Below are 16,305 nucleotides of genomic sequence, written 5' to 3' on the forward strand. Positions count from 1 at the left end.
ATGATGGGAGGTGCCTAGTCCAAGGGACAATGCCAAAACAAGACAAAAAATTGATATTAAAAAGATAGATAGGGGAAGAGCATCAGTAGTTAATCATGTACCAATTGTTGAGGGTTGTTGATACCTTTTGTTCCAAAAATTGAACAAATAAAACCTATTGTTTGAAACATAAACATAAAATATTATTTTTTGTTAGGAAATGTACCAATAGTTGTTAGGAAATGTACTAATATTGTAAAAAGTAACCAATCAGGTGATGTCATATTAGTTGCACAACTATTAGGGCCTCTTTTGCACGCCTATTGGTCTCACTTTTTTTGGGGGTTGTTTTGGATGCCTTGGCAAAAAGCATGTTGATGTGGCACCATACTTGATGATGTGGTGTTGAAAGCTTAGTTATAAGCAGGGGACTTGCCAAGTAAGGTACTGTAAAAAAATGGGAGTGATTTGAAATTTCCACATAAGATTTTGAGAAGTGGGAAGTTAGGTGCGAAGTTAGGGTGCTCAACTACTGATGCTCTTCCCCTAAAACAATAAAAATTATAAAGGAAATAGACAGAACAATAGACATGGTACAAATAATTATAAAAGAAAGACACAAAAAAAAATAGAGATGGTAACAAAAATTTATTGTGAGCATATTTTAATACAACTATATATTTGAGTATGTTCATTGATGGAGCTTTCATATCAAATCATAAATAGACAAAAAAAAAAAGAAGCACCAAACAAAAATAGTTTCATTTTTGATGGGCCTGCAAAGCCTACACTTGTGCTTGTCGGCATATGGTTTTTGTTATTCCTAACTAACGTTGAATTTCAGTGTCATCTATTTTGGAGTAGAGTCAAATTAATCTGCATAGGAAAGGAATAAAATGGTTAGATCTGGTGAGCAGCTATTTAGAAAATGGAAAGTAAAAAACGTTATGTTGGATTGATAAATCGATGAAATGAAGAGTAGCAGTGCTGTAACTTCCCGGATTTTTTTGAGCTAATAATAATGGCCACTTGTTCAATCTAATCATGGCTCACTTACTCCCACTGTGTCTCCACTAACCTCGTCTGTTTATTGAGTTCTTATTCAAGAACCAACTGTTTACTCAATTGAAATGCTGACTGCAAGTAAATTCCCTAATTAATTCTTATCCATAATGCCCTTTTTTCATCTCTATTTAAGCATGGGACTTTTACTACTATGATCACCACTTTTTATCTCATAACAGTTGCTACTCTGTATCCATGGCTTCCCGTTGCATGTGGATTTGGGTCTTCATATTGGTTGCCTTCTACAACAGAGTTCAATGCCAAAGGCCGTTTGACAAGAGTGTTATTGCCAAAGTTGTAATCCATGGCGATTCTGCTATAGCAGAGACAGACAATGATTTCATATGTGCAACACTAGACTGGTGGCCTCCGGAGAAATGTGACTATGGGACTTGCAGCTGGGGCGAGGCTTCTATGCTTAATTTGGTATGGCGCTCAAACCATTTTAATATTGTTTTTTGTTTTTATCAACAAAGACTTGTACTTGGCCTGCACCCATATGGGTATCAGTGTGAATAGAATCTCTTCGTCTGCAGCTTCCAGTTGTATGCTTTGTTTTTTTCATCCATTTCTATTCTGATCTTTGGAATAGCTTATGTGTGGGTTATATTTTATTGCAGAAGTGTTTTGATTAACTTGATGGTGTTTTGTATGGTCCCTGCTTGCTTGTCATCTAAGTTTGAAGTCCAGAACTATTAGAGGCCTGGCCATTAAATGTTGTTATCCCCCTTTATGATTTGTGGAAATAAAAACGATACACTTTTCTTGATGTTGAATTTCTAGTGTAAGGCTACATTTTACTGTGCTTTTTAGTGTAGTACAATCTGCCCATGGGTTATGTTTTCTGCTTAGATGCTATGACTGAGATATATATCTTCGGCCTGTTTGCCCAATTTCAGCACTTTAGTATGTCTTTAGAGATGCTTCAGCATTTATACTCAGTCCCTTTTAACTATTTTCTACAGGGAAATTTACGTATGTATTGTACTCTGTTTTATTGTGTAGTAACTTCTTCCCATGGCTTAACCTCAGCTTAGATGCTGCAACAGAGATATAGATTTGGTCAGTTTATCCAATTTCAACAATTTTATGTTTCCTGAGGTTTGAGGCTGAGGATACATTTACGACGTGAACTTCATAACTCGTCATGGAAGACAGAGATTTTAATAATGTGCACGAGATCAAAACTATTTATTAGAAGATTACGATGCATCAAAGAAGTGAAAGACTGTTGAAAGGTGGAAAATTGGGGCTTAATTTTGATCAGAAGTTGCCCAGTTTTCTTCATTCTCACCTCTCCAAAGGCGGTGGCTATAATACCCCCCTCTGTATGAAAGTCTAGTCCAAGACAAATAATAAACCACATCATTGTGTGGATGCGCACAATGCACTTATCTCCTTTCTAGTCATGTTCAAGTAGAAATGATATCTTTTTCTCATATTAGAAATATCGGATGCAGAAATTTGATTAGAGGTCAGTTTCATCTCTGTTACAGTAAAGAGAGCCTATGGAGTAACCGTGAGCTTAGATGTCAGATAGAAGATGGCTATTGCGTCAGTTTCCTCAGATTAGAGATGGGAATGGTTTTGCCGCTTAAATTCATTCATTCCATTTGGCTATTGTTTAGGTTTAGACTCAAATATAGCCTTGTATTGCTTTTAAAAAAGTGCAAGAGTTACATTTGCTATTCAAAATGTAAAAACGTTATTCTATGAAAGAAAGAAAGGCTAATATGAGCCACCCCTGATCTGAAGACTTTCATCTTCATTATATAAATTTATAAACCACATTTCTGGCTGGATTGTCTGTGGGATAAAACAGTTAATCATTTTCAGAAACATACTGTTTGATTCTTCTCTCCCATAAATAATGCAGCAGTAAAAGGTGCCATCCTTACACAGCCTTATTTTGCTGATCAGACCTGAAGAACTTAATAATCTTCAAAGAGTGATCTCTCAATTATTATCGCTACGTTGTTAGCCTATCAATTCAATCTGTGTGAAGCATAGTTAGAAAACTTGAACTCTTTGCAAAAACTTGTCAGCCTAAAATTTTGACTTGAACTGGACCAGATAAAAACTAGGCAAAGAAAAAAATTAAAAGAATACTTAATAAATTTAAATGAATGAAAACACAAGGATTCAATCACTAAATAATCAATTCACACTCCTGGGAGTGTAAACGCTGAGGACAAAAAAAACCCCCAAAAAAAATGAAAAATTGGTCACATTTTCTTTCATCAGACAAGTCTCTGCAAAAACTTGCTGAGTCTGTGCTATAAACTTAGTGAGTTTCCTGCACTGACTTGTTCTGAGAGTCTGGCGAATTACTCATCTAGCAGAGAAATTTGCGAATTCTTCTGAGTTTGTAAACTATGGGATAGATAATTCTATCAAAAATTCTGTAGAGAACAGTTGTTAAATTTGACTAGAATCACTTATTTTCTGCAAGGGGCCTGTCTGTTCTACTGTTTTGCTATTCCAATTTTAGGATATTTCAATGGTTAGTACAAATCATCTCATATCAGTAAGGTCATTTTGTTTCTTTGTGACGGTCCTGAAGCTCCTGGCATTCTCAATTTGTATCCTGGCCTCTGCCTACAGCTAATCAGATTCTTACAAAATTTACAGTTGCACTTTGATTTGATCTCTAATAGAAATCCCACAGAAAATATCATGAATTACTTGGAGGAATTTAATTATAGAAGTTAGTAATTATATTGGTCTGCATTAAGAAACACTGATTATTGCTCTGAAATTTTGAACTTGATATTTATTGAATACTTGGAAATTTGGAACCAATTGTGCAGTTAGCCATGCTTCTTGGAGAGAAAGAAGTTGACAAAAAATTACAAAACCAGAATCTAATAGTTAACTGGTTCTATTTTGAGTAACACTCCTGGCAGCAATACAGGAGAAGAATGCATTGGCGCTTGGAACAATTTGCCATTTTGTAGCACATCTAAACAGACAACGTGATGGTGAGAAGTAAGATTAAAAGATCTAGAGGTTCACATTGATGGGAAGGCGTCCACCTACCTAGAGCCAACCAAAGGGTTGTTCATGTTGGGAGAACACCTAAAGGCCTATGCTTGATGAATCAATTGAATGGTTTGCTATCGCTCATCCCTAAAGAGACAAGCATTATTTAATGTATTAGCATGCATTTAAGTCAGATATGTTGAATTTTATGGATTTTGTAAACCATTTCTAGATCCTTGGCACTAGAAACTCCTCTAGGATTTGCTCAGGTTATACCTGATGGCATCTTAGATGATGTTGTGCATATCATCCATTGTGTGACGTTCTCTCTTCATTTCTTTTCTGTTGTTGATCGTTTCCACTGTCTGTTTCCTTTTTGGAGTACTTTTGACTTTCACAGGTGTCTGTCTATTTCTTTCTTTGGCTGTGTTATCTTAACCATAGCTCCAAAGTCAAATATTTATCAAAGATATGTACTTTTGTGATGAGCTGGATAAAATAATCTGAATAAGATAGGTCTCTTTTAAGGGTTTGGTAAAGACCTAAATACAACATGGTTTTAAGTGGACCTAGATGGTTGTGATCATCTTGTCAAGAAAAATATTGTAATAGCAAACAGGTATTTTCAGCAATACTAACTCCTCACATGAGGGGCTTTTTATGTTATCTAGAATGCTCTGATGAACTGAGAAGAGTGGCATCCTTTTGTTTTTATTGATAGTCTACATTTGTTTGACAAGACCCCAAGCAGACAGACATGACTTTAGTGGGTTCCAGGAAAATGATAGAATGAGTACCAAAGTCTGAGGATAAATAAAGGTAGAAAGGCAAAATAAGTGAGCTTAAGAATCAAAGTTAGATGCTTGAACTACTTTCTGTACTTGCTGACTTAAAAATGTTGAAATATATGCCAAAAGGTTTATCTAGCAAGGTTCGAAAAAGTCATTCTTGGTCCGCAATAAAATTCTGCCTTAAACATTTCTTGTTATGCATAATTTTAGATTGTTACTGTGAAATAGCTTTCAGTTAAGTTGTGAGGGTGTTGGACTTTAATGCATGGAATCACTAATTTTGTTCTTATGGATCCTTGCTACATGAATGCACTATTCTATTATCTTTTATGATTAGAAAGGGAATTGTTGAAGCTCTCCAAATCATAAAAAACAAAGAAATTGCTTAATTTCTCGGCTGAACTGTCATCAATTTAATTGTATTTTAAGTAACGAATGTTGATCAACTAGAGAAAAACAACTTTGAAGTTCAAACACCAAGATTTTCTTCTACAGCCACAAAAAATACAGAAAAAACTGATCCTTGCATCTTAACAGTATAAGAAAAATTTCACAACTTTGTACCGTTCAAACATGCAATAAGCAAATAAATTGAAATACTGCAGAAGCAAAAGAAGATAGAACCTAAATTATATGCTTGGAGATATATACTATTTATGTGTATCTATATATATGTGTCTGTGTTGTGTGTGTGTAGCCATAAGTAGGATTGCACTTTGCAAACAATAAAGAGCGAGGAAACTGTTAGTTACAATCTCTTGTAGAAGGCAATATTTTCAACTCATTGCAGAATTATAAATGTATTTAGTATGGACATTTTTTAACTTGATTCTTGTCTATTGGCAGGATCTTGAAAGCCCGCTGCTGGCAAATGCTATAAAGGGTATATATATTTTCATTTTCAAATTTCAAGTAGTATTTGAGTGTGGTACTATCTCTTGCACATTTGATACATCCTCAAACTATAGTTGCATCATGCATGTACCTGTAATTGAGGAAAATGGGCTTTTTTAGCATTGGGGGAGCAAGCATATGGTGCCCTATTCAGTGTTAACTAATGAAAAACAATAAAGCTATTTCACAATTTAGTCTAAATATTGTTGTAGGTGGTTGTGTTCAAATTGAAATATATGTGGAGTCACTGTTAGCTATTTTACACTCCATAATAATAGATTTTAGATTACAAAATTTGTTAGTTATATTTGTCTAATAATGTTTTGCATATCAACATGCAGCTTTTGATCCACTGAAATTAAGATTGGGTGGATCATTGCAAGACCAAGTCATATATGATGTTGGAGACTTGAAGCAACCTTGCCATCCTTTTGTGAAGAATAATTCTTCTATGTTTGGATTCATGGGTGGATGCCTGAACATGTCAAGATGGGATGCCTTGAATTCATTTTTCAAGAAAACAAGGCAAGTTCTTTAATGGTCTCCAAATCATTTGTTCATGCAAGCTTAGCCTTCTTTTTACTTAGCATGTTAGATGTTATCTGATATGAATGGTGACTATAGGGCTGTAGTAGCATTTGGATTGAATGCCTTAATTGGAAGACACAACACATCACAATCTGTTACGGAAGGACCATGGGATTCAAGGAATGCTCATGATTTTATTCAGTATACAGTTGATCGTGGCTACAAGATAAGTGTATGGGAATTAGGTGAGCTATTGTAAAATTTACATTTTATGTTTTGCTATGCTTAGCAAGAAATTCTTGAGAGGTGTCATTAGTCTTTATCTGTATGTTGTTGTGAGTGATTGAAGAAGAATGACCAACCTTTTGCCAAGAATTTAAAAGAAATGTAATATTTTGGGATTAGGAAACGAGCTCTGTGGAAGTGGTGTTGGGACAAGTGTCAATGCAACGCAATATGCTGCTGATGTAATTGTGCTAAAAAGGGTTCTGAAAGAGATTTATAAGGGTCATAAAGAGAAACCCCTCCTCGTTGCACCTGGTGGTTTTTTTGATGCTGACTGGTTCAAGGAATTTCTTCAAGTATCTGGACCTAATATTGTGAATGTTGTTACACACCACATCTACAATCTTGGGCCAGGTATAGGAGATTGTTTTGCATTGAATTTTGTTCTACATGCTTTGTACATGAAACTATTTTCATTGAAGTTCTTTCTTCATGCTAAGTTTTTAGATGATATTAACTTTCCTTTTCCTTATCAGGTGTGGATCCAAATCTTGTGGAGAAGATTCTAGATCCATCTTATCTTAGCAGATTCGAGTCTACCTTTAAAAGTCTCAAAACCATTGTGGAAAATTATGGACCTTGGTCAAGTGCTTGGGTTGGTGAAGCAGGTGGAGCTTATAACAGCGGACACAATCTTGTCAGCAATGCTTTTGTCTATAGTTTTTGGTAAGCTCATCTTTTCTTGATCTTCAGTCTTCATTTTCTTTTAGAAATTCTGACACTTTCAGAATATTAAGATTTATGTTTATCTTTCGAGATATGCCCATCTTAAAGAAGGAATAACATAAGATAGACATTATGAGAGATTCGAGTGAAGTGAAAACATAAGACATATGTATTAAGAGACTGGAGTGAAAACTAATATTTTGTCATTTCTATGTTAGGCTCTTTCAAGAATCTATATTAAAAAGTTTTCTAGTTTTTCATTTGTTTATGTCAAACAAGATTTAGTTTCAATTATTCTCAGTTTCTTTTTCTGCTTTTTACCTTTTGCACTGTAGTTGTTTCTAATAACTATTAGCTGATGTGTTGTGAATTGCAATGGGGTCTTTCATATGAATTTGGGACCCTGGTAAATAATCAACCATTGATGTACACATTCTGATGGGAAAAAGGTATATTTATCATTAAATAGCTATAATATTCAGCAAGGAAAGGGGATTATTTCATTGAAGAGCTTCATAAATAGTAAAAAGCTGAGGATTTAATTAGTTCACACTATTGCATGAAAGGTAAACTCCAAATTTTTGAGATGTCTTTGTTAATGCATTATCAATGTTATCTCTGTCATCTTATGGTAATATTCTTTTCTTGACATGCCTTACTTTCTAGCACTTTTTTTTAGACACAATGTTGTTATAAGCATCAATTCCTAAATATTTAGGACATCTTTATCTCATCTTGAACAGGTATTTAGATCAGCTAGGAATGGCATCCAAATTCAATACCAAGTCATACTGCAGGCAAAGTTTGATTGGGGGTAACTATGGCCTGTTAAACACTAAAACTTATGTGCCAAATCCTGATTATTACAGGTACAACTCTAAGACAGATTGTTCGTTATATTTTGTGTAATTAACGAATTAGAGAACTTAGTAGGATTTGGATCCATGACTACGGTGATAAATAAAACTAAATGTGCTGCTAAACTGGTAGAATTGAGCATATTTCTGACATTTCGTGAACTTTTGATTCAGTGCACTTCTTTGGCAAAAATTAATGGGAAGACGTGTTCTTTCAATAAGTTCCAAGGGATCACAATATCTCCGTGCTTATGCACATTGTACAAAGAAAGCTGTAAGTAATTAAACATTTCAATTCAGAGTTTTACATGCTGTAAGCATTTGAACATAACTGATATCCTTAATCTATTTGATTATAGGTTTTGCATGATACATGCAGTCATATAACACACCCTTATCTCTTTGTTATTAGATTTCACTTTACAGAAAGGAAACAATGCCCGATTAGAAATTTGTAATAATTGGTCTTTTGATTCACATCCTCAGGAAATTAGTATTTATTCTTTTATCTATCAACCTTTAGCCCACAATGGTTTTAGGAAAATATAATAAAATATTGCAAATATAAATTGCTTAATAATATGGAAGATGGAACCCTAGATGATTTGCAGAGGTATCACATTCCCAGACATTCACTCTTGTTTGCTAAAGGCCATAGTCACTAACATTATTGATCTGTGTTTGGTTGGGAACTGAACTTCATTACATTTATTCTACTGTATAACTATAAACAAATTGAAAAAAGATTTGACTCTTTCTGTATTGCCTGCATTGTATGCTGTGCATTTAGTAATGATAGTCTGGACTCTGAACATAAAGATATCCAGTTTTTGGTTCTAATTTCTGAAGTGTGGTGATTTTGGCAGAGGGGAGTCACTTTACTCTTAATCAACCTAAGCAAATCCACTCGCATCTTTGTGCCGTTATCCAGAACAAACAAGAATATTGGTTTGAATCTCATTGGGGATGATGATTTGGAAAAGGAAGGCAGAAGATCTAGGATGGAGTATCACTTAACAGCAAAAGATCATAATCTGCACAGCCAGACTATGCTTCTCAATGGAAAAGCTCTGGAACTAACTTCTGATGGAAAGATACCCTCTTTAGAACCAGTAGAAATTAATGCCCGGAAACCTATTTCTCTAGCCCCTCTCTCTATTGCATTTGTGACTCTTCCATTTGTTCAACTCCCTGCTTGTAGCAGTGGGGGAGTTGATTATTGGAAGCTTCAGCACTAGCTGATTCATTCATTACTATTCATTACTATTAGAGTTCAATTATTTGAATATTTTTTTCAATAAATATTAGGGAATTGCATGCCATCTTTATCCATGAAAGGTCATGGAAAAGAAGCTGGCATGTAGATGATATATTGTATTTTATAGAAATAGACTTTAATGTTGAGATCAGTTTCTTTATTGCCCATGATAATGTGTTTATTTTTTATTTTTTTCGAACTGACAATTTAGTCAGGAGACTATCTCTTTATGTCAAAGGCGTATTATATTCATATATGGATGCAAAAATGTGCCTCAATAAAATCTAGAAGCATTTAATATGCGACACTTAATATTATTTTTTAATTTTAAATTATTTTATTTTCCACCTCTCAACTTCCACTCGCTAATAATCTCAATCAATTCATTTAATAATAATGATAATGATGATGATGTAATCTTAATAGATTTTTTACTTTGGTCAATAGTTTAATAGAAATATAATAATATAATATTTTTTTAAGTTTTAAGTGGAATAATGAACAAATATGATCTCTTCGACATAGTTTCCTTATATTCATCTAAGGGTAGGTATGCTAGTTATAACGAATGACAATATAACCACAGTTGGCTCACATCGCATGCAATATAGTTGTTTTTTTGTGACTTTTTGAAACAAAATGTATATAAGAAAGATTCACTAGAACAATGAGTGAACAATGTCATATTTTCTTTGATAAAAGACTCTTTTTCAATTGTTACACTAAAGTTTAAAAAAGACAACAAAATAGACATGCTATTTTGGTTTAACTATTGTATCTTATTCAAATTTTGACATGTTTCCAAACCATAAAATAAAGACAACACAATTAATTGAAGAAAAGGAACATAAATGGGTGTTCATTCTTGAATGTTATTTTGCCCTTCCTCCAAGAATGTACAACAATGCTTAGAGAAGGCAATTGTTTTGTGAGGAGGGCTAATAAGTCTTAAGCTTTTTTTTCAACGCCCTTTAAATTACTAAAAAGATAGCAATTTGTAGAATAATGGTTTTATAGCTTGGTTATCTTCATTTAATCATTGATTCTAAATTTTAGGAGAATGAGAATTTGATTATTGAAAGAATCGAATAAAATCACTTTATTAAAGTGAATTAGATTTTATTAGGACTAATTTAGAAGTGTGTGACTTCTTAGCTTCTCTAAACATAGTTGTTGCAATGTCTCTACACCACCACTTATATAGTAGACTAGAAGGCGACAAGTTCTCAATGTTAAGGCCATTCTTAGACCAACATCTTAAGCCTTGAGAGTTCATTTAATGACCCTTCTTACACATTTCTTTTGAATTCACATGCTTTGTAGTTTGCACATTTAAAATATAGATAATCCATCAGTTCATTCATGACCCTTCTTACACATTTCTTTTGGATTCACAAGCTTTGTAGTTTGCACATTTAAAATATAAATAATCCATCATTTACTTTGTATGAGATCTTTGATTTTGTTGTTAAATAATAACTATTTAGTAAGTTTTTGTTTTTTATTTAATCTAATAACATTGAATTATATCAAACATATTCCAAACAAGTGTTGGTTCTATGTTTGTTTAGTGTATGAATACACAAAACATATAGTTAACTAGCTTAAGCACCCAATGCATGTATACAATGTGAATTAACTTACCTTACTACAATTAACTTTTCCTTCTCTTGGTATTTCCCTTTCTACCTCATGTTTGCTCTTAGGGCTAATTTCAATGACCATCGTAAGAACCCTGCTAAGTTTCCCATTGTGCATGAAGGCTCGTTGGTTCTTATTGATCCCCATTTTCATGCTCTTCCTCCCCCTGAGGATTTTATCCATATTTCTTCTGAGAATGATGAGACTAGTGCGGGAGAGTCTGAGAATGATGCCTCTGGGTATGGGTTTGATGAGACTTCCCCTCCCCTGAAAAAAGCTAAAGTGGAAATTCCTTCGAGCTCTAAACCCAAAATGAGGAAGGCTTCCACAGGTCATAAGAACATTGTTATGTCCTCCTCCTCTACTTCGGCTGAGATTAGCTCCCCCTCTTCTAATGAGAAGGCAGATGATGTTAAGAACCCTGATAACCCTAATGTCTCGGCCTCTCCTCTTTCCTCTAAGGAGACTGATAATGTGGGTGTGGATGGTATTGCAGACCTTCATCCTAAAAGTGACGAGATAAATGATAAGAGGGAGGATTATGAAAATGTGTTGGGTATGGCTCGTGATCATGCAATCGACACCTTCAGTTTGTTCAAGTGGCTATTTCATGAACTTAAAGAGATCTGGATTAACCAAAGAGCTCTGGGAAGTAAAATGGATTCTCTCCTATTGGTTCTTCTCTTGGTCCGCACAATGAAGGGAATTGGACTTAGGTTGAGAAGAATTTGGCTATGAACCGTATCAAGAAAACAGGGGAAGGGGTTGACCAACTAAAGAAAAAACTGGAGGAACGCATCACTCGGGTTGAGGATGGCTACAAAAAAATCTAGGACACCCTCAAGACCATTATGGTTAGCAGTCATAAAATTGTTAAACACTCTGCAATGGTTATGAATACCATGGTGAAAAATCTGGACCAACTGGACAAGGCTGTTGTTGTTATTGGTGAGGAAGCTGAGGCGGCTCAAAGTGGTGAAGGACCCTTCAAAAGGACTCGAGGGAACATGAAGAAAAAGGTAGCCTTTCAGAACTTGGATCATAACGCTATGTAGGCTGCTGCTGATACCATGAATGCCCTAGAGGCTGAGGTCGTTGAGACCCTCAGAAGCCTAATGTAATTGGGTTGTTTTCTCTTGTTGGTTCTTTCTGTGTCTAGGTTTGGTATTTCTGATGTCTTTTTGTGCCCGGTTGGGTTTTTGTTGTCTCTTTGGCTGCTACTTTTTATGCCTATCCTTGCAGCCCATTTTGTTTGGATGTTGCTTTCTGATTCTAATCCTCTTAGAATCATTTTTTAAAGGGTTTCAAGGCCCCTTCAAAACCTATTTTTGCCTTAATTTAAAACTTTTACTTCTCTTGGGTCACTAACACAAGCTCGTAAGTACAATTTATTTTGAAAAGGAATGTCAATGTATCCCATATCATACCATGAACCTTATTAAGTTCATTTATCACTTGAAGTTGCACCCTTTGTTGAATTCACAATCAACACTTCAGTGTCATTGTGAATGATCTCAAGGTGTGGGACCTTTCCAGTTGAATCTCAACTTCATATTAGGTTGCATAATTTTAAAACCTAGATGCATGTGTTGATCTAATCCAATATAGATTAAACCTAAAAACTAATTTGATTTTATTGATTTTCAAAGGAAAAATAATAAAAGGGATAAACATGTGATGTACCAAAATTTAAATGGGTTTTTCCTTGCCCACAACAACACAAATGACTAACAAAATCACCTAAACTTACCCAAATCTCCTTTTAGAAACTCCTAATGCAAATATAGGGGTAAGATATTCAATCATCATTAAGAGGGAAGATGAAATCCATAGATAGATACTGCAAGTTATTTTTACACAACATATATTTGAAAAAATAATAAATACATTTCACATATGAAGATGAGAAGAGATTACAAAACATACATAAAGTAAGAGGAGGTGAAAACAAGGTAAACTTTATTAATTTAGAGGCATGACACTTGTTTAGAATAGTAGAGTTTTTGAGCATGCAAATCTTTGGTAGAGAAACTAAAGTAAGAACCCCCTTTACAAATGAAAATGAATTCATATATATATAATATCATTTTGTAGGTTGCTCATAAGAGAAATTGTTTAGACTTGCACGAGAACCATGGGGAACTATAATCTTTTACTAATGTGGAGGTGGCCATGTCTTCTTATCAAGGTTTTATGAGATTTCAATGCTCAATTCCATCTTGAATCACGTGTTTTACATTCCCAAGAAATATGGGAAGCCACTTCCATATGCAAGCTTTGTTTAAGGTATTAATTTTTCTTAGAAAGGAGAGGCATGTTGGTGGGTGAGTACATGTAAGAACATTAATGGCATTATAGAGTGGTAGGTAGAAGAAAATGCATCTTCTGGAGTGACCTTGATGCTATTGTCAATGGATCAAGACATTTCTTGCCTTTTTGACTATCGAACCTAGGAAAGGGACATGAAATCCTCTAGTGCCCTAATAAAATATCTCTTTCTCACCTGTCAAACCATTGTGCCATTGGACCTCCTTTTAAATGCATACCTATTGGACTAAGTATGTAGGCACATCCATATTCAATATTCAGATGAAGCACCAATCCATTGAACATTGGAGATGGACATGCTTACATCCTTTCTTCGATAGGTATGCATTCAAAGGAGTTTTGATAGTCCAATGATCCAATAAGGTGAGTGATAGAGGTTCTTGTTGGGGCACTAAAGGATTTTATGTCTCTTTCCCAAGTTTGATGGTCAAGCGGGTATGTGATGCCTCAATCCTCCATTGATACCAATAGGGTTGCTCTAAAAGATGTATTTTATTCCACCCACCACTTTGCAATGCCATCAATGTTCCTACATCTACTCACCCACCAATGTGCCTCTCTTTTCTGAGTAGAATTAATACATGAGGTGATGATTGTATATGGAAGTGGGCTTCCATACTCCTTGGGAACATAAAACTCATGGTTTAGGATATATTTGAGTACTAAAATATAATACAACTCTGACAAGAAGACATGATCACCCTACTTGTAGTAGAAGATCATGGTGCCCAATGTTCCTCGTACAATTCTACACATTTATTCTTTCAACTGACTCACATAATAATATATATAGATACATTTTCATTTCTAAAGGGGGTTCTTCCTTTAGTTTCTTTACCATAGATTTGCATGGTCTACAACTCTGCTATTGGAAATAGGCTCCACATCTTTGAATCAATAAAGTTTACCTTGTTTTCATCTCTTCTCACATTATGAATGTTGTGTAATCTCTTCTTAACTTCATATTTGAATAGATTTACTATTTTTTCAAAAATATGTTGTGTAAAAATGATTTGTAGAAACTATTTTGGATATCCTTTTCCCTCTTAGTGAATGTTGAATCCATTGCCTCTATATGTGTCTATAGAAGTTGCTAAATGGAGTTTTGTGTGAGTTTAGATTTTGTTTTTGGTCCTCTATGTTGTTGTGGGTAAGGACGAAACTTATTTAAATCGTGGTGAACCACATTCTTTTCTTTTTATGCATTCCTTCTATCCATTTTCCTTGGTAGATCAGTAGAATAGTATGATTTTTCAAGTTTAATTTGTGTTTGGTTGGATAAACACATGCATCTAGGTTTAGAAAGGAGCCAAACTTTTCTTGAGGTTTGATCTCAACTACAAGGTTCCCACACCTTGAGATCATTCTCATTGTGTCACTGAAGTGTTGAACTGAGTTCAACAAAGGGTGTAATTTCAAATGATAATAGTTCCAAAACCATATGTAAAATTTTTTTTGAAAAAATTCTTTACCTTTAGGGGAAAGGGTTGTCTTTAAGAACATAACATGGGAGTTCAATAGATTGAGGATAATTGAAGGCTTATGACAAGAGCAGTAAGTATCTCCTACAATTAGTGATAAAATTAAACTTTGGAGGGTGTTCCTAGAGGTATGCCTTAGCAGGCATTCCACATAAATTAAAATCTAATAATGAATATAACAAACATCAACCATATCAAACTACAATGCAACCCCAATTTTGGTCACTAGATCAAGTCTAATTGATTTCAAAAGGCCTCTATATAGCTAATAACACCTTCCACATGCTCTTATAGGTAATAGTACACTATGTTTCCTTACAATATTTCTAGCTATTATTACATACAAAAAGGCAAGGTGTAAAATCGTATGTTCGAAATCTCTAACAATTTCATTAAATTTAAGGCTTTCATAATATAGTTCATTGGTTTGTATATTTGAATTATAAAAAGCATCTAATACCCAAATTACTCTTAATCTACTCTTAAAACTAATAGGATGGAGACACTTTAAATGGAAGATTTATTAGCCATTCAACAAAGTGGATTAATTCATATATTGGGCAACAATGTCATGAACAACACAGAGGGAATAAATATAGTTTGCCATGCATAAGTAGAACTAGATTTACATTAAAATGGAAAACATAGATTATTTAATAATCCATCTTAGAACTACAACAACTTAGACTTCCAATGTGCTTCTTTCACTTGGTCTAATAGAAGGGTGGGGACTAATTTGATCCAAGTGAAATTGGATCATGCTTGGGTATCCTTAGATTAGTTGTTCTTGTATTCATTTTCTCTCTATGTGTTGTATAGGATTGGTTCTGGTCATTTCCCTATAGCCCTTTCAACGAATCTTTTGGGAAGGAAAAAATGTTTTCCTTTACAATTTGAGAAGATGTGGCTAAAGCATTTTGACATCTATGAGAGGATTAAAGACTGGTGGAATATTAATATTTATGAAACTGCTATGTATAGAATTGCTATAAAGCTCAAATTTGTCAATTTTCATTGAGAAAGAAGCTATACAAAGGGAATTAAAGTTGACCCAAAGTAATATTCAAACTACTAGTTACAATGATTATAATCAAGCTTAGGGGATTTTTCTTCTTGCTCGGCTCCATAACCTCATTTCTAAAGAGGAGGAATTTTGGAAGCAAAGGTCTAGAGTGATTTTGGTTGCAATGTGGGGACAAAAATACAATGTTCCATTTATATACTCTAAAGCATAGGGCCTCTAACTGGATCTCTCAAATTATAAAAGATGGGTGTACTGTAGATTCAAATGATGAGATTGTTGGTATTTTTAGATTGTTGGCATTTTGTATATAGATTGCATTAATGATATGTTGTCATTGATGTCAATTGAACTGGTGAATGGTATTCATGATTTTGTTGATGTTATTGTTGTAATTGCTTTTTGTATTACAACCAATGTGATAAACTTTGAAGATGTTGTAAACCGGTATATGGTAGTTTGTATGTTGAACTGGTATATAAGGTTAAACCTTTCTATGTTTTGTAACCGGTAAACCCTTCCAGTTATT

At 34.3% G+C, this 16,305-nt stretch overlaps 1 protein-coding gene across 1 annotated transcript; it reads left to right on the forward strand.

Annotated features, from left to right (window-relative positions):
• Nucleotides 1-809: 809 nt before the first annotated feature.
• On the forward strand, nt 810-9,470 carry LOC131031062 (heparanase-like protein 3). The gene is made up of 10 exons (XM_057962077.2): nt 810-1,122; nt 1,224-1,470; nt 5,664-5,700; nt 6,053-6,236; nt 6,336-6,484; nt 6,645-6,878; nt 7,001-7,190; nt 7,934-8,059; nt 8,222-8,321; nt 8,914-9,470. The coding sequence occupies exons 2-10, from the start codon at nt 1,240-1,242 to the stop codon at nt 9,283-9,285; spliced, it is 1,623 nt and encodes a 540-aa protein (XP_057818060.2). The 5' UTR covers nt 810-1,122; nt 1,224-1,239; the 3' UTR covers nt 9,286-9,470.
• Nucleotides 9,471-16,305: the final 6,835 nt, after the last annotated feature.

Source organism: Cryptomeria japonica, chromosome 5 (genome assembly GCF_030272615.1).
Source record: "Cryptomeria japonica chromosome 5, Sugi_1.0, whole genome shotgun sequence".
Lineage (NCBI taxonomy): Eukaryota > Viridiplantae > Streptophyta > Pinopsida > Cupressales > Cupressaceae > Cryptomeria > Cryptomeria japonica.

Coding starts and splice junctions, on each gene's coding strand:
- LOC131031062 (XM_057962077.2), top strand. CDS start 1,240: ATGGCTTCCCGTTGCATGTGGATTTGGGTCTTCATATTGGTTGCCTTC. Junction 6,879..7,000: donor CATCTACAATCTTGGGCCAG/GTATAGGAGATT, acceptor TTTCCTTATCAG/GTGTGGATCCAAATCTTGTG. Junction 8,060..8,221: donor CCAAATCCTGATTATTACAG/GTACAACTCTAA, acceptor CTTTTGATTCAG/TGCACTTCTTTGGCAAAAAT.